The sequence below is a fragment of the Sander vitreus genome, chromosome 1 (genome assembly GCF_031162955.1).
Source record: "Sander vitreus isolate 19-12246 chromosome 1, sanVit1, whole genome shotgun sequence".
NCBI classification, from domain to species: domain Eukaryota; kingdom Metazoa; phylum Chordata; class Actinopteri; order Perciformes; family Percidae; genus Sander; species Sander vitreus.
In genome coordinates, this window is record NC_135855.1 from 24,111,075 (window position 1) to 24,136,417 (window position 25,343).

The 25,343-nt window shown below is 39.0% G+C and overlaps 2 protein-coding genes across 6 annotated transcripts in view; both read right to left on the reverse strand.

The window, feature by feature from the left end:
* Positions 1–956: 956 nt before the first annotated feature.
* myzap (myocardial zonula adherens protein) lies at positions 957–13,716 on the reverse strand. 5 transcript variants are annotated; one of them, XM_078249133.1, is made up of 14 exons: positions 13,212–13,716; positions 12,354–12,434; positions 7,777–7,869; positions 6,912–7,076; positions 6,733–6,825; positions 6,511–6,624; positions 6,255–6,419; positions 5,704–5,829; positions 5,281–5,409; positions 5,102–5,196; positions 4,493–4,598; positions 3,967–4,050; positions 3,614–3,681; positions 957–3,510 (listed from the first exon to the last, which is right to left on the reverse strand). In XM_078249133.1, the coding sequence occupies exons 1-14, from the start codon at positions 13,287–13,289 to the stop codon at positions 2,919–2,921; spliced, it is 1,989 nt and encodes a 662-aa protein (XP_078105259.1). In that variant the 5' UTR covers positions 13,290–13,716; the 3' UTR covers positions 957–2,918. The 5 variants fall into 5 exon arrangements, with proteins under 5 accessions (XP_078105259.1, XP_078105248.1, XP_078105238.1 ...); XM_078249122.1 differs by having other exon boundaries at positions 3,614–3,726; positions 6,255–6,407; positions 13,212–13,715; XM_078249112.1 differs by having other exon boundaries at positions 3,614–3,726; positions 13,212–13,715.
* Positions 13,717–20,252: 6,536 nt separating this feature from the next.
* cgnl1 (cingulin-like 1) overlaps positions 20,253–25,343 on the reverse strand; it is a 33,676-nt gene continuing 28,585 nt past the window's right edge. The window contains exons 15-19 of the mRNA XM_078249175.1: positions 24,913–24,996; positions 24,579–24,703; positions 22,529–22,637; positions 22,231–22,394; positions 20,253–21,795 (exon numbers count right to left, since the gene is read on the reverse strand). Of these exons, the coding sequence (XP_078105301.1) occupies positions 21,639–21,795; positions 22,231–22,394; positions 22,529–22,637; positions 24,579–24,703; positions 24,913–24,996 (639 nt within the window). The 3' untranslated portion in view covers positions 20,253–21,638. The remainder of the gene's footprint in view (positions 21,796–22,230; positions 22,395–22,528; positions 22,638–24,578; positions 24,704–24,912; positions 24,997–25,343) is intronic.

Sequence of the window (25,343 nt, forward strand, 5' to 3'; positions counted from 1 at the left end):
CATAGTAAATTTAACATGTGGCTGCAGCTGCACAGTTGGAATAAAATCTCAGTAGACTTTATCGCTAAATTTCTTTTTTCAAAAAATATATTTTTATTTGATTTATTATGTTGCAACTCTCTCTTCTTCAATGCATGTAGGCATTCATGTCCATGTACCAAGTCAGAACACACCATACATTGTAAAACATCAATGGCTTTCTTACATTTTGTAGTTTTCTCCACATGAACACTCTCAACTCTCATCCTCTCTTCTAATCAAAATCCCACAAACTAATAGAAACAGTATCAGAATTGGGTGTACTTTATTCACAATATGAGTTTTTATTTTTGTTTGTCCGTGTACTCCTGATCCTAGTCAAATGTCCATTTATACCTCTTTGTTTTAATTTAAAACACACAGCAGTGTGGACTTTTTTGTCAATCTACAATTTGTCTTGCAACATAACTGTTATCAACAACTGCTACCTCACTTTGAATTTGTCTGTCTTCATTGCACAACATATAAAAATTACAATAACAAATAATATTTGGTTGAGGGAAATAGCTGAGTTTTCACCAGACAACAATAGATTTGCATTGTGTAGCCAGCATTTACTGTAAATGCAAAAAAACAACAGCCCTAAAAATACACTTTTCTATACTGTACAGAAGACTAAAACAAATCCTAAAATATAGTCACTAAGCTTTTGCATATTTACATAAAGTTTATCTGGAGTTCAGTGTTTATGCATGATATTAAGTGTGAAATTGAATCATTAGAAATGGAGGGAATACAAACCGTTTTTTAAGCCCTTTTTGTGTTTAGATAGATAGATAGATAGATACTTTATTCATCCCGAAGGAAATTTTATTTTGTTTCTTACTAGCTGAACAGTGAAGTAGTCATACATATGGCTTTAGAAAATGTATGAGGTTGCATAGTATGTAAGTGCTGACACAATCAGGATTTCTAGGTACTTACACAGTAAAGTCTTTATTATCCAAACATACGCTTGCCTCTTATCATTAGTCACAGTATGATATGTATCTTTAAGGAAAAGGCACATCATAAAGATCTTTTAAACACAGTTGTGGCAGTGCAGAAAACAGCTGGATAATACTTGTGCCTGTGGCTCAAGAATGGCAGTCACCTCAATAAGGTCTATCTACCTTTAAAGTGATAGACCAGTCTCATCATTAACACAGAAATTCACTTTATATTATATTACAATATTACCCTGTTGCCAATTTAAAGAGATTCGTTCCCACCACCAGTATCAGATAGTAGGCAGTTCACAAAGGCACAAAGCATATTAATAAATATTTTGTACATAATGTGACAATAACAAAATAATTTTCAGTTAATTTGTACAGAGCCAATATAAAATGATATATAAACACAATAACCGTCTCAACCTTCATAGTTCCATAAGCAACAGGCTACATTCCATGTAAACAACACAATCCTTCAGTACATTACTTACAAAATATTTTTTACAGAGCTTCAGATTATTTACACCCTACAGCAAGCAACAATTTATTATCATTAAACATGAAAACATAGGCTGAAAACCTACATAAGACTTTTTACATCATCAACCAGAATCATGTTCTCCAACATATGTGACAGAGAAAGGAGTAATATGCATATGTGTGACGTTATTTTTATAAAAGATAACCAGCAGTGAAAATAAGACCAAAGACAACTGGGTTTAAAAGGACTTCAACATTTTAGGAATTACGCTTATTTGATTTATTGCCAAGAGTTAGAAGAGAGGATCAATACCACCAACTGTACAGTAAATATGTAACTGCACTTATCTTAGCTTTAACAGCAGCAATATATAACTACAAGTCATAGATTAGCCGTACTGATACTTGAACTTGCGTATCAGCCGATACCGAGTACCGATCCGATACCAGTGTGTCATATATTTTATTATGTTTTAACAGCTGTATACTACTATCCCTGTATGGATGTGATATTATTTCTATCTTTGTTGTCGGTCTGGCTCAGGTTAAACGCTTTTTGAAACATGAACAATGAACGCCCCAGAACTTTCTTTTATTATCCAGTTTGACAGTTTTGTCAGTTATAACAGAAAAATAACATAAATAAACTACTTTAACGTAGATTTTCTTTAGGGCTTTATTACATGGTATCTGATCGGTGCATAAACTCTAGTACTTCCCGATACCGATACCAGCGTTTTAGGCAGTATCGGAGCCATCTCTAGTTGTAATGAGCAATTTGCACAACCTATATGGTAGTTTTCTGGGCGGTCTGCAAAATTTGCCTACCAGCACCAAAGCTTACTAATTAATTTGTTAACTATTACCTCCGCCAAAGAGGTTATGTTTTAGGATTGGTTTGTTTGTTTGTTGGTTTGTCAGCAGGATTACAAAAAACTACACTGGCCAGAATGGCATGAAACTTGGTCGAGGAGTGTAGCATCGGCCAAGGAAGAACCAATTACATTTTGGAGCGGATCTGAATCATTGGGCAGAGACCCAAATTATCTTTTACTTTTGTTACCATTGCAAGATAGAGCATGGCAGAGGTCTGTGCTCTTTGAGTGCTCTTTTAGTTATATACGTATTTGAGATATTTTAAGAGCATCCTCTGTAAACGGTTTGTCAGACTGTACATTTTGAATTCGTACAGGTTTGAATTTTTTATTTTTTCCCACAATTGAACGCGATTCCTAATAAAAAAAAATGACAGCCCTGGCAGGCAGAGTTTCTAACTTTTGGACAAAGCCTGTAGGCTAGCTCTTTCCCCCTTTTTCTGTATTTATGCTAAGCTAAGCTTACCAGCTGCTAGCTGTGGATATATAGTTACATTAAAAAATTAGAGTGGTATTAATCTTCTCATTTAACTGTTGGCAAGAAAGCAAATACATGTATTTCCCATATTATCAAACTACTGCTTCAAGATCACTCTATGTTTATCTTTGCTGTTATTTCCATAAGTTTCATGTACGGTGAATAAACTCGAGGTGCTCTTGATCTTGGTTGAGAAGAGAACAGGGAAGAAGTGGGTTCCTCAGGACTCGATTGTGTATCTTTGTTTGTTTCTGCGTCCATCTCATCTCTCCCAGACTGGACTGAACTCACAGGAGACTCAGATTCAGACAGGCGGGTGGAAGGGAACATCCCACTCTGCTCCAAGGGGTTGGACGATAGGAAGCGGCTGTACTGGACGGGAGTGTACCTCAGTAAACTGGACTCCAGCCTGCTGGGTGGAGGGTTGTTAGACTTGAACGTCCTTGGTTGGTTGGGTGTTGTTAGGTAGTGGAATGGTTGTTGAATGGGAAATGTAGGAGATGAAGGTTGTGTGGGGGATAAAGGTTCTGTGGGGGATGAAGGTTGTGTGGGGGCTAGAGGTTGTATCAGTGATGGAGGTAGAGTGGGTGATGGAGGTTTCACTGGTGGTGGAGGTTGAACAGGTAGTGGGTGTTGTATGGGATGGAGATTAGTTGGTTCATACTGAACAAGAGGTTCAGCATCATGCCTTTTTGCTTCACGTCTGCAGATGCACAGTCAGACATCAGAATGAGAAACCACCTCCAAATGAAGCACCAAATATAACCTGATGTTACTAAAAATGTTTCCCTAACTTTACTTCTTACCTGGGGAGCAGATCACAGCCTACTCCTATCTCCCTGGTTTCCAAAACCTCTCGCGGTTTCGGTTTATTCTGTGTGGACATAAAATACTTCAGCTTGTCTTCTAATTCATTATTCTGGGAAAAGGAAAAGAGGAAACAACACTGTCAGGTCAGGTACATGCAAAGGACCACTTAACATGAAAGAAACTAGATAGGTGCAGTGACACGAGAAAACTACACAGACATAGCTGAAAGTTCAGGATATTGAGTGCTCAGCAGCCCAGACAATCATCTGTCCTGTAGCCATGCTGCAGATTACAACACCACACCAAAAATGAAACATGCAGTAAACACACAGTGATGTATTTTTCTTACCTCACACTCCACTATCGCAATTCTGTCCAGAAGCTCTGAGATGAACATATCCTTCTGAGCGACTTGGGCTCGCAATGTTTCAACCTTCACAAATTTAAGATTGAAAACAATTATCATGTGTTTCAGCCAGATCTTTTCTCTGATCAGTTTATTCAATCCAATATTGTGATCTTACTGTATATTAAAGTATAAAAACAGTCCATGCAACACTTCAAGAAGAATCCTGCGAGATACAGTATGATAAATACTTAATATAAGGGATAATGTTTTGGAAAACCAAACTGTTTTATGAACTCGTGTATATATATATATCTATCGATTATGCATTTTAACCACTAGGCCAGCACGGCACCCCACTCTTTATTGACTCTTGGTCAGATTAAGTATTATATTCCTTGTGTTCATTAAACTCATCCATACTCTTGTTGGGAAACAAACTTCTACTACTTCAGCTGACGTATGCATTTCATCCACACCCATTATTAAAACACAAGTATTCACACACAGATACATAAACTCTGCTCACCTCCTCGATCATTCCTTTGACTTTCCTCTGCTGGCAGAACACCATGTCGTTCAAGTGTTTGATTCTCTCACGGAGATCCACAGATTCAGATTGCAGCACTTTGGACCTAAACAGGACCAGGAACCAGTTAAAACCAGATGTACATAGGTCTATTACGCTGGTGAAAAGGGGTTTATCTTTTCCAGAAATGTGCTGCCAGGTCAGATGCTTCTCAGATCAAGGATAACAAACGTTAGCAGGGAAAAGGACTGTAGCACACTGATTGGCTTGCAGCCTTTAATAGTCCAAATGCTTTGGAACTACTATGGCTTCATGTGATTACTCTAGTGTCTATACTTTTTTTTAAGCATGAAAGTTTAATCCTGACCTTGAAAATAGTCAATCACAACTCAAGGTACTTCTAGTAGCTTTTCTGAAGCTTTCTACGTGTTCAGCTGACAAAGAACAGCAACATCTTCAGATCCAACTCCATGACAACGGAGTAAATCCCAACTGCTAATGAAGACTGTGTGATACTGAGTTCAAAGCTCAGAAAAGCTAGTAAGTAGACCTTGAGTTGGGTTTGTTTCGTCACACTGGTGTTTGTTTATGGGGACATTCTTTTTGTACCTTTTGGCTACAGTTGCATCAGTTTTGTCTGTCAGCTCCATCAAGCGGAGACGCTGTTCACATTCCTGCAGCTTCTTGTGGAGTTGACTCTTTTCCTGTAAAAAATATTTTTCAATATAAGGTCTTTTTTTATCTGCAAGAATTGTAGATAGATTTTTATGTAAAAAAATGTGCCTTACCTTTCCCATACAGTCCAGGAGACGCTCCACTTCAATGATCCTCTGGTCCCTTTCAGCAATCTTGGCCTCTGCAATCCTGATGTTTTTCTCTGCTTCCTCCAGTCGCCTGATGTATTCATCAAGTTGGGCCTGTGTGAGCAGAAACACACTTTGGTTTAGATGTTGGACTGCTTTTAAAATGGCTCATCAAATGATCAAGAATTTAGCATCTACAAATAAAATTTGGCTGTCATTAACATTGAATTTGCTTTAGAGAACAATTTTCACCATAATCTTTGTAAAATGTGTGAAAAACAAAAATATTTGAGATACCTTGAGTAATCATCACACATCTATCCTGTTCTTATGACACAAATATTTGGTTTCTATTGACACTGAAACTGTATGTGATGCATTAATGAATAAGGACTAAAGAATGCAGACCTGTAGCTTTTCAATGTCCTCCCTGTGTTTCCATTGCTCCTCCTGCAGCTTCTCCTCATACTCCAGCTTTAGCTTTGCTGAGAGCTCGTGCAGCGCTTGATTGTTGGCCTCCTGTGCAGACTCCACCTGGACAATTCACAGCACAGCAGAAATTAGGTTGACTATTCCATATTGACACTAGAATAGAAGATGCAGATGCAGCAGATGTGTTAGCGTGCTGCAGTGAGATGATCTGTTATCAAATCTGCTGGATCAAAGCATACTGCTTTATCTGCTTTTTCTCATAGGTCTTAATTCTTTGAAATGTAGGTTATTTGCTGTCAAATGGAAAGCGACTACACATTTTGTTCCTCTCCACTGCTATTAACTCATCAGACCATTTTCAAACAGGCCATTTTAGGCGCCCACTTGTCACACCAGCTGGGTGACCAGTGTCTCAATGAATGTGCCAGAGTAGGTACTTATACTGTAATGTTTTGAAATTTGTGGATGCATGAGGGTTTGTGTGAAAGAGTGAGTGTGCGCTTACACACAAAGAGATGTATGATTACCTGTAGTCTCAAAGTCTGGTTTTCAACCTGTGCAGCAGTCAGCTCCCTCTCCTTGTCTCTGAGTTTTTCTTGTGTTTTCTCACAGGTGCTCCGCAAACTCTTCAACTCGTCTCTTGTGTCAACTCTTTTCTGACAGTTCTCCAGAAGGGATTTCTGCAAAGGAAACTTCTTTTAATTATCAAGCCAGCCTTTTCTGTGATGGCATGCTGTTGTCATGGAGTAGGTCTTCACCAACTCAGTGACACTGATTTGTTACCTGCAGGCTGATGTTAGCAGATATAAGAGAGCTGTTCATCTGATCGAAGCTCTCCATGGCTGTCGTCCGGGTCTTCACCTCTGACTCCAGACTCCTCCGATGTGAATTGGCAGCCTGCAGACACACATGGCACACTATATTTTCAGATGTATTCACAGCTTCACAGACTGGAGCTTGATGAGGGAGTTTGGAGCAGTCATACGGTGTTACACAATTCATTACCCTGATTTCTTGTGAAAGCTTATCCATTGATTGCTGCATTCCTCCAAACTGCCCATACATCCGCTCTCTCACCTTCTCCAAAGAATCTCTCACCTGTACACAGAACATACAGTCATTATCTACAAAACATCCCACACAGCTTTGAAAGCCAGCTGCTTGTGTTGTTAGTTTCCACTCACCTCCCTGATGTACTTCATCTCATCCTGAAGGTGATTGGCCGTCCACTCGCGCGCCATCACCACCTGCTGTCTGTCTGAACCTGTCCTCTGCACTACACCGTACACTGTGGGCCCATGATTCTGCAGCGATGTCTCTGGCGCCCCATTGGTCATGTTTCCGAGTTGCTGAGGGAGACAGGATCGCACCGGTCAGGTGTCTGTAGCCACCCTCCATTGAGACTGACTTTACTGCCATTGTGTTTGTGTATTAATGTGCTTGCTTATACAGAAATGCACACTTTCAAGTGCATCACATGTTTGTGTGTGGAAGCACATGCCTGCATATGTACACTTGATCAGGTATTTCCAGCACTACTGCTGCTGAGCACTGGAAACAGGAGGCTGGGAACAAATGGCTAAAAAAAAAGTGCAGTGTGTATTGAAGGTGTCATGTTTCTGCAACCCAGTACATGAGCTGCTGCCGTATCTGCCTTTTGTACCTTGAGCAGCCGTGCGACCAATGAAAACAGATGCACACCAGCAGAAGAGAAGTGCAGCATTTTAAACAATGCTATAACTAAATAACAAATGACAGTTATAGTCATGGGCACAGATAAATTACAGTTTGGAAATTAAGAAGACTTACCTGTATACAGTATGTATAGATAGATAGATAGATAGATAGATAGATAGATAGATAGATAGATAGATAGATAGATAGATAGATAGATAGATAGATAGACATCAAATTTGTTACAGTCATCTTCAAGCTTCTGTTCAGCTTGAATATCCATGAATATATTATTAATGCCTGAGGGTGCATGCATAGAAATGTGTTTTTACAGAAGGATGTCAGTGCCATGCCTATTATTCATGTGTTCATTACCTGCTGAGGTGACTCCCTGCCAGCTGGCCTCTCTCTTTGGATCAGCCCATTCTTCTTCTTCCATGGTTCATTGACATCCTTCTTTTTCTCAGCCTACAGAAATAAGAAAAATAAAAAAATCAAGATTCAAGATTGCTGTTGATGATTCACTTTATTCCAGGTGTGGACCCTGGAAAGTGAAAATAAGTGCTATTGTTGTTTGCAAAAATTCACAGCATTGATGCCTTCTTAATTAGCAACTTTTCTGTTGCAATAATTCATAGTTTTTTGGTTACATGTAGATAAGGTGCTCGCTCAACAAAATCCATAATGCAAGCAAATTGTTTTGAATATTGTTGCTTTTTTGTGCTGTCATTCTGTTTTAATTTAATTATGTTGCAGAATGCTGCTAATTGTATGTAAAACATATATTTTGTATCTCGTGCCTGGAGTCTTTATATATTTTAGTTTTGTTTTAAATAACTTCTTCAAATGTTTTTGTGTGTTTTTGAGAAGTGCTGTATGAGTTTTTATATAGGTAGATAGATAGATAGATAGATAGATAGATAGATAGATAGATAGATAGATAGATAGATAGATAGATCTATTACCTAGAGAAAGAGGCATCAGTCTCCACATCTCTCAGAGATAAGAGTTAGGAGGAACTAGAACAAAGACGCCAGTGTTGTCTTGTGGACAGAACCAAGCCTCACATTTCTCCACCACTTCATCTACAGAGGACATGCTGTTGAGAAGTGGTGAAGGCCTGCTAATAGGCGGATGTGAATTCCAGCAGATGGGAGGGAAGAACAGTCATCTTTATGTTTTAACAACACTGCAGCCTTCTTCTCTTTAAGAGAGAGCTCAGAATAACAATGTTGTATGTGCTCTCCATCCAGCTTTGAATTTTTCAATGCCAATATTTGACCACACTGGTGAACAATGTTTACCTGCTTCTTGTAAACTGCAGCCGTGTAATTTTGGTGGAAGGAACACCGAGTTTCTGTTGTTGCCTTAAGGAGCATGACCTCCTCACAGAAGTCATCCACTGCCGGAATCATTTAAACATGTTAAAACCATGGTAAAAAGTAGTTAAAGACGGGGCAACCTCTAGCTCACCCAGTAGCATGTGCCCCAAGTAGGCTGAGTCCTTGGCAGCGACCTGCGGCCCTTTGCTGCATGTCATCCCCTCTCTCTCTCTCTCTCGCCCCCTTTCCTGTCTATCTTCACTATCTAATGAAAATAAAAAAGCCCAAAAAATAATCTTACTACCTAACTACTTAAAGATGCCCCTTTAGAATAACTATATGTTGTGTATTGTCAAACATTTTAATTTGTTTACTGACTGCAGTCATATGACTGCATTGTGAAGGATTCGACTGATTGGATTAGCTCCTTATTTACGACACAAACAAGAAAGTATTTGAAGTCATAAAACAAAGACCATCTTGTGTATCTTATTGGGCTGAATCATGTTCACGCTGAAGAGGCTTTCAGCCATTGTGGAGATGCAATCTAATGATGTAGCTCTAGGAACTATATGTATATCTATATGCAGCAACTGTGTGTAAGTCCTGTGTGTGTGTGTGTGTGTGTGTGTGTGTGTGTGTGTGTGTGTGTGTGTGTGTGTGTGTGTGTGTGTGTGTGTGTGTGTGTGTGTGTGTGTGTGTGTGTGGATGTGTGCGTGCGTGCGTGCGTGCATGCATTGACATATCATTCAGGCCATAGTCACTGGTTGGATTGTGTCCATGATGTGTGAGGTTGCAGTATTCCCCCTTTCTAATTTTATGATGAATAACCACTTTAACCAGCATTCCTATTTAAGGGGAGCCAACCCAGGCAAAACCATCATTTTTCAATTTTGAGTTGTTGGGCTATTTTACTTCCATAGCATGTCTTCCTTCAGACTATTGGGGAAAAAAACATCCAAAATACACATTTTGATACACCTGCATATTTCTCCTAAATTCAGCAAAAGTTAGCATTAGATAATGCCTCATTTGCATATTTTAACAAAAATGTTCATGTTGATATCTGTTAGTCTTCTTTTTTTTTTTACCCTATCACCTGTAATGTTTGGGATTTTATAATCGATATCTTTAAAGGCCATACTCTGAGTCAGAAATCTCCACTTCAGCAGCACTTACATACACCAAACATTCCAGTTTCACCCCTATCTATATTCTGAAGGTTTTACAGAGGGGTTTGTTCATATATCATTCATAGCCTAATTTATGTAACTTTTTATACCTAAAAATTTGGGGTTTTTTTATGGCTGTTGACACCATTTTCTTATTTATGAAGTGATAAAAGGAGATATCCAAAATCCTCTCTGTAAAACCCTTTGACTCTAATATATCTATTAGTTAATTCTTTTTTCCTATTAACCTACAGTGTCTCCCCTTAAACACAATGTCCAGATATCTCTGGCAGAGGATGTATCCGTCATTTCCTTCCTCCTTGATTAACTTCATGTCTTCCCTTTATCCTTGTTTTCACAAAGTCACCAAAATACACATGCAAGTGACCTACATTTGAACTTCCCTTCAGATTACATCTTAGATCAAAGATTGAGCAACCTCAGTGGAAATTTCTTTAAGCTTATTGGCTAAAAAACACTGTCGCTTTTAAACGCTTGCTGGTATTTGAACTAAATGCTGTTGCAACAACAACAGAGTTACCCTACGTGTCACAGCAATTACAGCAGCACCTGCACAGAGTCCTAAGCTCAGCGCTGCATACATAATGAGCACATGAAGAGGACACAGAGAGGTGAGTTTTTAACCTCTTGAACCCTGATTTTCCCCTTCAATTTCCCCTGAAGTGGCTCCAATGTTATTTTTTCCACACTGTGCTACAGGTTCAAATCCAAATGATATAGTAGCTTGTTTTAGCCCTTCAGTGAATATACATTAGCTTATATTGTGGGCCAGCACCACTTTTGTGTTTTTGGAAACCTTTGGATCTTATAGCAATAGTTCAACACTTTAAAAGACTTAACTTTAAAAAATACCCTTCACTTTTTTGCTGAGAGTTAGATGAGAAGATTGATACCACTCTGACGTTTATACGATAAATATGAAGCTACTGCCGGCAGCTGCTTAACTTAGCTTAGCATAAAGACTGGAAATGGAGAAACAGCTATGGCTCTGTCCAAATGTAACACAATCCGCTAACAAGAACTTTTAAAGCTTATTAATTACACATAACTACCTGCCATAAAACAGCAAATTGTATTAAACAAACAAGATATAAATATATTTATTAGTGAGCTTTAGAGTTGCTGGTAGGTGAATTCAGAGCCAGGCTAGCTGTTTCCCCACTGTTTCCAGTCTTTCTGCTAACTCTTGGCTAGAAAGTGAATAAGGGAATTTCCCATAATGTTATTATTCCTCTAAGGCCATTTCTTTCTATTGTGTTTTTACTCTCTACATTTCCTTTCACCAATTTTATTGCACATCAGGCCTTGGTTGATTGTCTGTATAGAAAAATAAATAAATAAAAAAGAGTCACGCTGCAGTTCGAGCTGCTGATGTCTGTTCAGGGAGAAGGAGCTGCACAGTTGCAGGGGTGCAGACTTTGCGTCCTCACTAAACACACACTGAAGTAAATGTCGTCATCGAGCACATGTCTGCTACTCTCCACTTTGTGTTCACTCTTGATCAGACTGTCCTCTGTCATCAGTTCCAATAGTCATGGTCACACCCTTCCAAAGGGAAGCACATTCAGAGATTGCGGCAGTGTGCTATCAGTGGAGAGTGTGGAGGTGTGGTAACAAGACGAACACCATACTCTCTGGACAAGGTTCATACTAAACATACCACCATGTTTCTGTAAGGATTCTGAGCTTCCAAGGACCAAAAACCTTCTCAGTGCCAAGTATTACAATCAGTTCTCACACTCTCTCACTGTCAAACTTTGGCATCAGCCTCTGGACCACAGATCCTGAACACAAACAAAGGCAGGGGCAGAGTCACCTACAGCACACACCCCCACAGTCTGCAGCATTTACTCACAATCATAATCCACACAGTCACAATGTGAACTAACAGACATGGAGACTGTGCAGAGTGCATTTATGCACTTCAGTAAGAAAATGCTAATTTGTATATGTACAAATTAGCATATGTACTAAGTTTGTTTAGTTACCAGTGTCTGGGTTCATACTGTACCTCAGGTGTAATATCAAACATATTGTCTGTTCAGCAAGTATTTGAAATATTTCCTATTGTATGGAATAGATTTACAACACAAATGGGAGTTGAGCTTTAAAGTAAATGTGAAACAGCTGTGTGTGTAATATCACACTCAAGCACACCCTCCTGTCATGATTGTGTAACTGTGTCCAGATAATAAAACACACATTAATCTCAGTGGCTCCACCATATTTCTTTTATTTGTTTTATATGATGAATTAATGTTGTATTTTCAGTTGTATTCAGATCACTATTTTTGAGAGTGCCTTGTTGCATGTGGTTTGATTCAACTCTATTTATTAAACATTTACCTAGCTAAATAGGGCTGTCAAGCAAGACTTATAGACAGGATGTAGCATGGTTAATTGTAGAATTTCAATGAGGGAGATGTATACAACTTACTGTGTCCGAGTTTGCGGGTTTTGGCTCCTTGTTTCCATTATCTCCTGCGTGAAGAGTTAACCTGAGGCGTCTAATCCTCCTCTGAGAAAAACAAACAAAAAGTAAATAAATTATGTTCTGCACACAAATGAATGTTTGCATTATGTCATCATAAGAATGATGTTGACATTGAAACATCACTGAAACTGAGGCATAGAATGGTAAACACATCTCACAGACCTCAACAGTCCACTACTGTGGGTTTATTTATAGTCAATGCCAACAGAGCTGCAAAGAAAGTGTATGTAAATGTTTCAAAACTCTGCTTACATATACATTGTAAAACCACAGTGAGTGCTTTGTTTGGTTGTGTAACAAACAGATATCTTGTACAAAAAAAATATTTTAAAAGATTTTTAGACTAACAAGAAAAAACAGTAGTGTAGTAATGAACCCATATCACACTCTGTTTACTACATTAGGATTTGTTCTTTCTTCATAACAAAACAATGGGAATAAGTTTAAAGGCCGGTTTAGTACAAAGGCCTGCTTTATCAGAGAGCTGTTCAAATAAACATGACAGCCCTGCCTCCAGCACACGCAGCTCCCATTACGTGCTCCTGTAACTGAACACATCCTACAACAAACACGAACTTTCAGATGATCAGGGAACAGAAAATGTTAACTGGGACTGAGTAAATCTATGTCAATGTATGCAAACAAGAAACAAGTGGCTACAGAGTTAAAAGGGGACAAACAGAAGAAGGGGGGGGGGGGAACATTCTTCAACTGTTTGCAAAACACAGTGGAGAAAGGAGAGAGGAAAGTGGGGAGGCAGACGGAGAGATTCATTGTCCTGACTTCTCTGGGATTTCTTACCTCAGAGTCTGGAGAGTCCTGTGTTGTGGTGGTGGTGGTGGTGGTGGAAACAGTTCGTCCTGAACCGTAGCGAAGCATCTCTCCTCTTCTGTCCACTCTTCGCTTCTCTTCCTCTCCCTCCCCAGACCTCCTCCCACCCTTCCTCTCACTGCTCCTTCCTGAGTTCTGCTCAAACTCTCAGAGCGACCATCTGCCCCCGGCTCCAGCCAGGGAAGAGGAGGGAAATTCCACTCTGTCAAGTCTGGTGGTGGTGGTGGTTGGGAGTCCACTGGGCCATGAGGTTCCCTCTCTGTCAGTAAAATGATCAGGTGCAATCCAGTCCCACACTCAGCAACACAACTATGTAATGTTCTTAGTTATAGCCAGGCTGCTCCTAACTCCACCTGGTTGACAGACTTGTCAGTCACTCAGCAACCTCCCTGTCTCTTTCTCTCTCTCTCTCTCACTGTCTCTGGATTCCTATCAGACCTGTCGGGCCACATTTCAGCTGCCTCCCTAGTCTGTGCCTCCTGCCCTGAGAGCTCAGGACTTTCACAGGGTGGGGCCTCTTACTTGGGCTGGGACAGGTGGAGCTATTCTTATCACTAGGTGTGGCTTATTGGAGGAGCTGGTACTTATGTTCACTTCACAGTTAAGGAGATAATATACTCTCTTTATGGCTATACATGCAAAGTTGTGTTAGTTGTCATAATCCACTAATAACTGCAAAATATATTTTTACTACATAACATTTTTTGCTCTTTTATTACAAGCTTGTAGTGTGGTATTGATACTTTTGCTTTAAAAAAGAAAAAACGATTTGACTAGTTCTTCCAGCACTGCCGCAGAGAAAATGGAAATCTTTTCTTCTAATTCCAAATAGTCAGAACATGGTTTATAGTAAAGCTGCAGGAGGTGTCTTGTAATACAGGAGTCGCTTTAAGACAATACATTATTGATACTTGGTAGTTGGTAGTGATGAAGAGGAAGGCAACACAGTAAACATGATTTGTTACTGGTATTGTTACCTTCCGCCTCACAATTACACCTTGGTGTTTTTTGTTTTTTTACACAATGTATTTATGCTCATCAGTCCTGACAGCCAGATCTTATTCTTCGTATGAATGGCTACAGTCACTCCCTTTTACTAGGAACTAGAGACACACGAGAGTCACAGAGGAGAGTCAAGTTTAAAGGCTGTTTGCCAACCAAGAGCTTGTTTGGCTGTACATTATTTATTATCAACACAGATCAGCTGTTAGCTGATGTCAAAATACATCAGTAAATATGAAAAGAAAAATTTCCAGATCAGTATACGTGGTATTTCTGCAGGTCTGAGTGGTTAATCAGTAACCAGACGTCAAACAAACAGTGTATCTTTACTTCTGCAATCAGTGAGCCGGTCTCTCAGCCAGGCCTTGTGGCAATCCTTTCCTCATGTGGAAGTCCTCTCCCATAAACATATCCTATTCACTTCCTGTCACGATTGTACTTTAACTGTTTTTCGGTCAGATTTTGATTCAGCATTGGATCAATTCCACGGGGCCGGTCTTCCAAGAACGACCAGAAATAACGTGGAGTACATTTGACTGAAAAACCCCCAAATAAAGACCGAGAATATATGAACTGTCAAATGTCACATGGTTGGAAGCCAACATAATTGCGACATAAGAGCAAGCATTATGGCATGCAGTGTTCCTCGTATTAAAGGTTAAATAGCAAGAAGCTAATTTTCCAATACTGGGATTTTCTCATGGAACAAAGACTATTTTTAAAACAAAAGTTAAGGCTGCTTTGTGGGGAGTGATGGTTCACTTTTAAGGGAGGGAGTTTGAGCCATGGGCGTTACGTTGCAAGAGGGACTAGTAGGTTTATATTGTAATGTGAGTGCTTCCATGTGTCCTGTTTGCTGATTCCGTCGAGGACCACTTTGGAATTAAGTGTTTTTAGTAATGTTTTTATGCGCTATCCTCTGGGGTTTTGTGTCATGATACTCCTCGACCAAATGCATGCTCTTGGGGGGAATTGCTGGGTCTCTGAAAATTATAGAATAAGTAGGTCTAGACCTACTCTGTCTGTTAAGTGTCCTGAGATAACATCTGTTATGATTTGCCAACAAGCAGATAAGCAACATGTTATGGGAAGGTAACTAACATTACTCAAGTTCTTCACTTGAGTACAAATTGGAGGTACTTGTACTTCAATTTCATGGCACTTTATACTTTTACTCAACTACAATTCAGAGGGAAATATTGTACTTTTTTACTCCATTACATTTATTTGATGGCTGTAGTTGCATTTCATATTATTATTCTACATATAAAACACATGATGATCTTACAAAATATGATGCTTTGTTATTGATGATCTTACAAAATATGATGCTTTGTTATAGATTAAACTGACTATTTCAGATCTCATTAGAGCTGAAATGATTAGTTGATTAATCATGGTTCCGGCTTCTCATGTAATGATTTGCTGCTTTCCCTTGTCTTAAGTTATCGTAAACTGAGTAATTTGTTTGAAATATTTGTTGCACCAAGCAAGCAATTTGAAGGTGTCACTTTGGGCTCTGGGAAATTATGAAGGGCAAAATTAGCTCTCCCTTGACCAACTACAACAGTACAATTCTGCACATTAACACATACACAGCACTAAAAAAATCTAATAATATAGTACAACACTCACAGGGGACATTTACATTTTAGAAACTTCAAGTACATTTTAAAGTAAAGTAAGTAAGTAAAATTCCTTTACTCAAGTAACATGTTCAATGCATGTCTTTTACTTGTAATAGAATATGTGTGGTATTGCTATTGAGTACTTTATCCAGCACTGGAAGATAGCGATAACTAGGAGTTAAGTTGCGTGTATTGTTTGTTGCTGCATGTAGGTTACAGTGGAGGTGTTTGATCTTCTCGCCTGTGTGGCAGCAGTTGCTTGTGTAAGATTTCGCTGTTTAAACCAACAACAATAGCTGTTGTCCTTTTCACCGTGCCTGTAGCTGTGGACTTGTGTTTTAGTGATTGCTTGACAGATAAACACCATTACAACTGTTGACAGACAAATGTTCTGTCTGTGATGAAGTGACGCAGCTTCCCAATGCTGCACTGCTTTCAGAAATGTGTGGCAACCTTAAAAAGCAACTGACTGGGTTGTTCAAAAAGTTGTGTTCATGCACAGTTTTTCATTAGTACAATTTTAAAGCTGAATATTTTTACTTAAAGTAGGAATTTTTCTCACACATATTGAAGCTGCTGTACAAAAAAATGTGTACTCTTTAAAGGATATAGGTTCACGTTTTCTTTAAGTTTGTCTTAAAGCAATACTAACACGTACAATATGTACATTGAAAGTGTCATTGGTTCTCTTTTCCATACTGGCTGCAAAGTGATTCCCTCTTAAAGTAATGTATCATGTAAGTGATTGTGGAAAAACTCCACACAGTCCTCATTCTGTGTGAAAATGACATCTAATGTTCAGATTAAGAAGTTAATATGAAGCTTTAGCAAGTGGGGAAGTTACAGTCTTTCCCTCTTTGGTAATCCACAAACAGAGTTTCCTTGCTGAGCAGGGGCGGAGGAATAGTAAGACTAAGAGGGAATTTGGTACCAAAAACACAGTAAATTTAAAAGATCCCTTCTTGAGTTTTGTAACTGCTGAAGCCTCATTATATTTGGCTGAACTGCACACTATTAGTACTGTGGATTTTGTCCTCTTAAAGTATTTAAGTTCACATTTGTTGAAGTGTATCTAGTAGTAGATAGACTTGAACAAATGTAAACCTAATCTTTAAAAAAACCTACTGTAACACAATGGTGGGTGAGTTTTTTACGATGGAAAGGTTCAATGCCAAAATCAAAGGAAATGATGACAGCTTTATGGATCTATAGCCTCTGATAAATCATTCATTCAGTGTAAGTGACCTCATCCAAAAGGGGAGGGGCACATTGGATTGGCTTGCTGACGTTTCATTGTAATATCAAGTGGATTTGCCTGTATGGTAGTTAATTTAAGAAGTCCTTCATTTCTGAACAAAATCTTCCTTTATTTACAGAAATGGACTCAGCTGTGTAAAATGTTTTCAAAAACTATATGTTGATCATAAAAGAGTTGAGATACAATATAGTGACTCAAAACAAACAAGCCTGGAAAGCAGGTTTGTCCTGCTGTACTGAAGTTTTCATTGCCTGAGGCAAATGTTGAATGTGTTACAGAACCTAAGCAGTGTTACTTGTATTACTCAACACAAAAACTCAATACAACTTTGCGGGTGTTGATCTACAAATAAGATTTGAGGATATGGGGTCAGACCAGAGCGTGTAAAGGTCACTGAACTTACAAAAAGGACATCTACCTTTTATCTTTGCACCACATTCAGTAAACCAGCCATAAAATATAATAATAATCATTCACAAAAGTCTTATAGCGAAACTATTCATCATCAAGATGGAATTATTTAGGAGTTACGTAGGTTGTTTGAGTGAGAGACGTTCCCCTTTATGTCCCTCTGGGTCTGCAGAGGTCTGATAGCTCAGCTCGGGGATAAAAAACTAGCCTCCACTCCCACTTACAAACCATTTAGTGTTTACTTCGTTATTAATGCTCATACCTGTAAAGTAATGGAACACAGAACAGACATGCCTTTTCATTGATAGTGACCACTTTTGCACTCAATTAAAAAAGTCCAAATGTACGAATTCGCTTTAATTTACTTAAAAAATTATGTTCAGATCTTTATTTGATTAATATGATTTTTTTTTCTGTTTATTTCGGATCTTCTATTGCATCTTAGTTTTTAGGAAAGCTTACTTGTTGTTAGGGAACCAAAACTATGAAACCATGTACCATTATTACAGCAAGGGGGCAGCATGGCACTATGAGATTTTGAACAGAAATGCTCGCAAGCTGTTATTATTTCTTTCTGTCCACCTACACTTAACCGCCAGAAATAGACTTGTTGAACTTGTATGTTTCTTATTTAGAAGTGTGAAATAAAGAGAAATCTCAGTTCCCTCCGAGACAACTCTCTCTCAGCTGTCTACCTCTTTATTTCTCAGTAGTCACTCTGGTTGAACTCACTCAAGCACATAAAGGAATCCCAAGAATGGTCACCTTGTTAAGCATACACAAATTTCCCCTCTTAAGCCATCCAGCCTGCAGCCCCTATTAGTTTAGACTTCACACAAAAGAGAGAGAGAGATAATACTGTGGCACTTGAACGGTTGATTTGTTTGTTCCACACAGAATAGCAACAAATGAAGGTCATGCCCTGCCAACAATAGCCAGTGTGAAAAAGAAAGCTCAGCCCATTCACCTCCTTGTTTTGCTGTAGTCAGCTGTAGATACCAGTGTAAAGAAAGAAATACTGGGACGTTTTGTCTTAAAACATGAAATCAAAGTAGATTATTGTAGCTTTTATTGACACTGATTCTTTAATATCAAAGTAAAAGCAGACCTCTACAATGTGACGCAAATTCATTACAAATACATACACTTTCCACTGTGCTCCAGCTCGACACCAGGAATTCTCTTTTCCCCACAGACTGAAGCAGGTCAAAGCTCTGCACTGAAAGGGGATCAGGCCCAAACACAGGATTCATTTGCTTCATATGTTCCAGCAGGAAAAATACTGACCCACTGAGCACAAAATTAAAGATAAAGAGCCTCTGTTGTCACAGCTGCTTTGACCCCACAGATTTTATCACAGAGGCTGACTGAAGTCAGTGTACAACTGTGTACATCTGTTTCAGTTTGTTTCAGTTGCGTTGTAAAATTTCACATTTTGCATAGTGCAAACACTGCAAAACAATTCCATCTCATCAAGTAATTTGTGTCTATTATTGAGTCCTAAAAGTCATATTTTCTCACACTCATTAACAAGTTTATTTCTGTCGGAAACAGGCTGAAAAAATCGAACTAGAATGGCAGATTCTTTCACTTATTTTAAGAAGGAAATTAACAATATGATCATCACATGAAATAGTTTAAATCAGCTCCACCTTGATCAGTTATGAAAATGCTGCATAAAAGTTAACAGGTGTTGAAAATGAATAGCTTGTTTAATATTCAAACAAAAGCACTTCTAAAGTACTTTGATTACATTTTTGCTGATACTTGAGTACAACTTAAAATGCAGGACTTTTACTAGACTATTTTCACAGTTGTGTTGATTATGTCTACTTAAGTAAAGGACAATGATCAAGGATTCTTCTTGTCTTAAAGTGCCCATATTATGAAAAAAAACACTTTTTCTGGGATTTGGGGTGTTCTTTTGTGTCTCTGGTGCTTCCACACGCATACAAACTTTGAAAAAAATCCATCCATGCTGTTTTGAGTGAGATACGGTTTCTGAATGTGTCCTGCCTTCAGTCTCCAGGTGAGCTGGTCAAAATCAGCACGGCTTGTGACGTCACAAGCCGTGCTGGTTAACCGCAAACGAGCTGGTTAACCGCAACCGTTAGCTCGCATGCTACCTCGTTCTCAATAGCAAAGCACTGCTACAACACACACAAGTTCACCATAATCTACAAAAGAACTACTTACATGTGCACCCTCATTTAGAAGTCTCCCAGCTAATTCTGCCTTGTAACTGACGAAGTTGGAGAAACAGCCTCTCTTTTACTGTCTATGGAGCTAGCTAGCTGACATGATCTACATCTGAGCTACTGAGCATGTGCGAGTGCAATCAAAGATAGTACAGAAGAAGAAAAGAGGTCTCACTCTGTAGCTAAAACAGAGACCAGCTGAAAAGAGGATCTGCAGCAGTGAGAGAGAGCTGTGCAGTACAACAAAAATATGGTGTTTTTTGAAAATTAAACCATGTAAACCTATTCTGGTACAACCTTAAAATACAATTATGAACCTGAAAATGAGCATAATATGGGCACTTTAAGAATTTTTAACTAGGCATTTGAACTTTTGTGGAAAAATGATATCAGATACAAATCATTATTCAAAGCAGAATATGTTTATACGGTACCTGCTAAAACATGTCTGAAAGGGATCTTTAAGCGTTATAATCAATGTCCAGGAATTATTCAACAAGAAAAGAAACATGAGTAAGAGTAACTGGAAGTAACTTTATTTTAGTCTCAGCAGGATTTATGAACATACACGTGTACAGAGAGGTAGTGGCAGCAATTTGTCTCGTTCAACTCTCCCTCCACAGGTGTCAGACTTATATGTCAGACTTATATTTCATGCAGAGCCAACAGAGAGTGCAAATCATCACAGTGTAGCAAAACATCAAATGTCAGTTTCTCATCTGAAGAAATTCCCTTGAGCTCAAGGGAAATTAGAACACGTGTACAAGGCATTGCAAGGCTTTATGTGCAGTGGCACAATTCAAACACACACACATGAGGTTAAACAAAAAGATTTAAACCATGTCCAGTTATCAACACTACCCCATTCAGGAGAGAAATCACTACCAAAGATAGAAGTTAGATCAATGGGTTTCTAATATAATCTCTTCAGAGATGAAATTGTTTCGATATGTGTATCTTTGTTCGGTGCTGTAACTGCTACAAGTCTGATTCAGAATCAATAATCACAGAAAAGACTAAATAAAGTTAATTTAGGTTTTATCACACATGATTGCATTAAGCAGCCTTTTCCAGTAGATAAGTAAAAGCAATACTGTGGTGTCACGAATATTTGGAGTAACTTGTGTGATAAAATTGCAACAAATGCCTGTTGATAATATTTTAATGGATCTATTATTCATATCAAACCATATAAAACGGTCTAAAAATGGATGTGTACAAAGTCCCTCATTAACTGTTCCCTAAAACACTCACTGAGCCAGGATATTGTGTATTCAACTGTGAATAAATAAAAAAAATAAAAAACATCCTGGCACTGGTCACTTTATATACTCCGATATGATCTTCAATCATAAAATGTAAAGATTTATTTATTTATTTTTTTTTTTAAATGGAATGATATAGAACTTAATATTCAGATACTGCAAGTACATTTAACATATTTGATAGGTATAAAACAGTGAGGATTAATCACCTCATATTGTTCAAAAGGCAGTACTGGTTGCATTGTTTTACAGTGAATTAAAGTTTTTAAGTTTACTAATGCTAGGATAATCATGTGTAATGTATTTGTTAACAAAGGAGAATCCACTCAGAAAGAACTGAAACATTTACATACGATTTCATGTGGGAATGTAAAATTACCAAATTAAACAGTATATACATTTAATTTCCATTGGAGAGGCTAAAACATCAAAACTTTTATGATTGAATCTATTCATCTCAGAGCTGCTCAAATAATACTGATTGAATTTAAGGACATCAAGATTGAACCCAGAACGAACCACACAGATATTTGCGTGTAGTCTTTTCAAAAAGCATGTGGCACAGCTCTCCAGCCGTTTGGTCCAACAGTGATGTATATAAAGCAGCTTTATCATCCACCTCCCGTCCCGTTTGTTTACAAAGTGAAGGTGGACAAGATGTTGTCCTGACTTGAGGAGCGCTTGTACCCCAATGATGAGCTGAAGTACGTCTCCCCGTCGGTGCTGATGTCGTCATCCTCGTCGTCGTCGTCGTCCAGGGTGTTGAGCAGTGGTGCTGAGGTGCTCTTACGCCTGGATGAGAAAGAATAATATTATAATAATTCATTACATTTATAATAGCGCTTTATCATAGACACATTAAAAACGCTTTTGGGTTGGGGGAGAACTACTCTCTACCACCACCAATAGTAGCACCCACTTGGGTGACGTAGGGCAGCAGGAGAGGAACATGTTTTAAGTGGTGGGGGAAACAGGAGCACCCAGAGAAAAACCCACACAGACATGGGGAGAACATGCAAACTCCACACAGAAAGGCCCAGGACGGCCAGGGTTCCAACCCGGTACCTTCTTGCTGTGAGGCCACAGTGCTAACCATTGGACATCGTGCTGCTTATAACTAGGACACTGAGAATGTATGTGTATTATTATTTTGTTTTTAAACCCTTTCTTATTTTAGTCTGTAACGGATGACTAATGGACAATCGGATGTTGTTTTTATGCGTTTACCTGATCTCATTTTGCAGAGCTTTGAGCTGGCCGTGGAGCTGCTCATTGGCCTCCTGTTGCTCATCCAGGTCTCTCTGCAGCTTCTTCTTGCTGTGCTCCAGTCGGTCGATCTCCTCTTCAGCCTCATCCATTTGCCTTTTCAAGGCCTTTAGACGCAGATTCAACTTCAAGAAGAAACAACAAGCACAGGGTTAAAAGGGTTCCACAAATATTTTCACTAGATGGCTATTCATTTAAAGTATGTAGTACATTGAGTTTAATGATGGTTAGTCGGGGCATGAAAGTGTGTATTACGTACTTGGTCCTTTTGATCTTGCAATGAGTTATGTTCTTCTTCACCCTGCATCATCATCTCTTTAACCTTCCTCTCTAGCCTGCGGTTCACCAGCTGCAGGTTGGCACGCTCCCTGAAACCCATGCAACGCGATGCATCATCATACTGTACATGTAGTGCAGCACATCATATTGACTTGCATAAAGCTTTGAATTCTAATAATTAAGAGCTGTTCAGATTCCCCCCCCCCCTAAGGATTTGATTACCCAGAATTTGATTTTTTCCTCTGAATAAGAAAATGATTTAAAAGTCACCTGTATAGTCTGATTTAAAGTCCCAATTCCAATTGATGTACATCATTTAAAGCAATATTAAAGTTGTGATCTCCTTCTCCTACAGGTGCTGGTCATATAATTAGAATATCATGAAAAAGTTGATTTATTTCAGTAATTCCATTCAAAAAGTGAAACTTGTATAATGTATAGATTCATTCCACACAGACTGATATATTTCAAGTGTTTATTTCTTTAACTTTTGATGATTAGAACTGACAACTAATGAAAACCCCAAATTCAGTATCTCAGAAAATAGTTTTATAGTTCTGTAGGCTACACAGTCATGGGGAAGACTGCTGGTTTGACAGCTGTCCAAAAGACGACCACTGACACCTTGCACAAGAAGGGCAAGACACAAAAGGTCATTGCTAAAGAGGCTGGCTGTTCACAGAGCTCTGTGTCCAAACACATTAATAGAGAGGTGAAGGGAAGGAAAAGATGTGGTAGAAAAAAAGTGTACAAGCAATAGGGATAACCACACCCTGGAGAGGATTGTGAAACAAAACCCATTAAAAAATGTGGGGGAGATTCACAAAGAGTGGACTGCAGCTGGAGTCAGTGCTTCAAGAACCACCACGCACAGACGTAAGCAAGACATGGGTTTCAGCAGCTCAAGCCACTCCTGAACAAGACACAGCGTCAGAAGCGTCTCGCCTGGGCTAAAGACAAAAAGGACTGGACTGCTGCTGAGTGGGCCAAAGTTATGTTCTCTGATGAAAGTACATTTTGCATTTCCTTTGGAAATCAAGGTCCCAGAGTCTGGAGGAAGAGAGGAGAGGCACAGAATCCATGTTGCTTGAAGTCCAGTGTAAAGTTTCCACAGTCAGTGATGGTTTGGGGTGCCATGTCATCTCCTGGTGTTGGTCCACTGTGTTTTCTGAGGTCCAGGGTCAACGCAGCCGTCTACCAGGAAGTTTTAGAGCACTTCATGCTTCCTGCTGCTGACCAACTTTATGGAGATGCAGATTTCATTTTCCAACAGGACTTGGCACCTGCACACAGTGCCAAAGCTACCAGTACCTGGTTTAAGGACCATGGTATCCCTGTTCTTAATTGGCCAGCAAACTCGCCTGACCTTAACCCTACAGAAAATCTATGGAGTATTGTGAAGAGGAAGATGCGATGCGCCAGACCCAACAATGCAGAAGAGCTGAAGGCCACTATCAGAGCAACCTGGGCTCTCATAACACCTGAGCAGTGCCACAGACTGATCAATTCCATGCCACGCCGCATTGCTGCAGTAATTCAGGCAAAAGGAGCCCCAATTAACTATACTTTTCATGTTCATACTTTTCAGTTGGCCAACATTTCTAAAAGTCCTATTTTTGTATTGGTCTTCAGTAATATTCTAATTTTCTGAGATACTGAATTTGGGGTTTTCATTAGTTGTCAGTTATAATCATCAAAATTAAAAGAAATAAACACTTGAAATATATCAGTCTGTGTGGAATGAATGTATACATCATACAAGTTTCACTTTTTGAATGGAATTACTGAAATAAATCAACATTTTCATGATATTCTAATTATATGACCAGCACCTGTATATGGGCTCCAATGTTGTAGTCTAAATCCATCAGTGTCTAAGTATAAACTTGAACTTAGAAGTCACTCCCAGGCTGTCATACCTAACCTAGTTCTCTACTTTCCAGTTAACTTTCCCCCCTAACACTTTCCTCTTCCGTCACCTTGACACCAGCACACCTCATCTCTATTCCCCGTCGGAGCCTTCATCTCACCTTTCCTCCCCCTCCAATCTCCCCTCCAGCTCCTGTATGCGATCCTCCAGCTGGGCTACCAGGCCCTCTTTGTTGGACTTGTGGGAGCCTTCTAAATGAGCCACTCTGCTCTTCAGGTCTTTGGTCTAGAGAGGTCACAAAGAGAGAAGTAGTGAGGCACATAACTGGGCAAATGTATGTGTATATCATAATATATACAGTACAATAATATTAGTGTATCAAAAATAAATGAATGAATTGGAAACTCAATGAAAATGATGAAAAGACATATGAATGAAATGAGTTTGTGCTTTGTTCTGAGTTTGTAGGGTTTTCCTCCAGACAGAGTGTGTACCTGTCTCTCCAGAGCCATCTTGTCACACTCCAGGTCCTGTCTGCTAGCCCTCTCCTGCAGGAGTTCATTCCTCATCTGCTCCACCTGTCAAGCCGAGTCCAGACACTGTCATCGCTACGGTCCCACACAGTCTGATGACAATTATTATCCGATACGGTCTCACCCACACCAGAAACCACTGTAGCGCTCAGTGGCTCAAAATGCTAAACAATAGAAGACTTAATGCTGAAAGGGCCTCAGTTAATTAGTAAACTGGATTTTCTTGTTTGGCTGCATTCCATTTTTTGTTGATCTTTATGTCAACTCCCAGTGACACAGGGTTGTAGGAAAAACATGTTAAAATAAATCAATGCCAGTAGTTTCTGTAAAGAATATATAGCTGTGGGCTTTTAGACTAACATATTATTAAAATAATAATAAAACGTTATTTA

What these genes read in the sequence shown, in the direction of transcription:
- myzap (XM_078249112.1), bottom strand. Translation starts at nt 13,289, where the DNA reads ATGCTTCGCTACGGTTCAGGACGAACTGTTTCCACCACCACCACCACC. An exon ending in AGGACTCTCCAGACTCTGAG is followed by an intron (nt 12,435 to 13,211) that starts GTAAGAAATCCC and finishes TGTTTTTCTCAG; the next exon opens with AGGAGGATTAGACGCCTCAG. An exon ending in AGGACATTGAAAAGCTACAG is followed by an intron (nt 5,410 to 5,703) that starts GTCTGCATTCTT and finishes CTGCTCACACAG; the next exon opens with GCCCAACTTGATGAATACAT.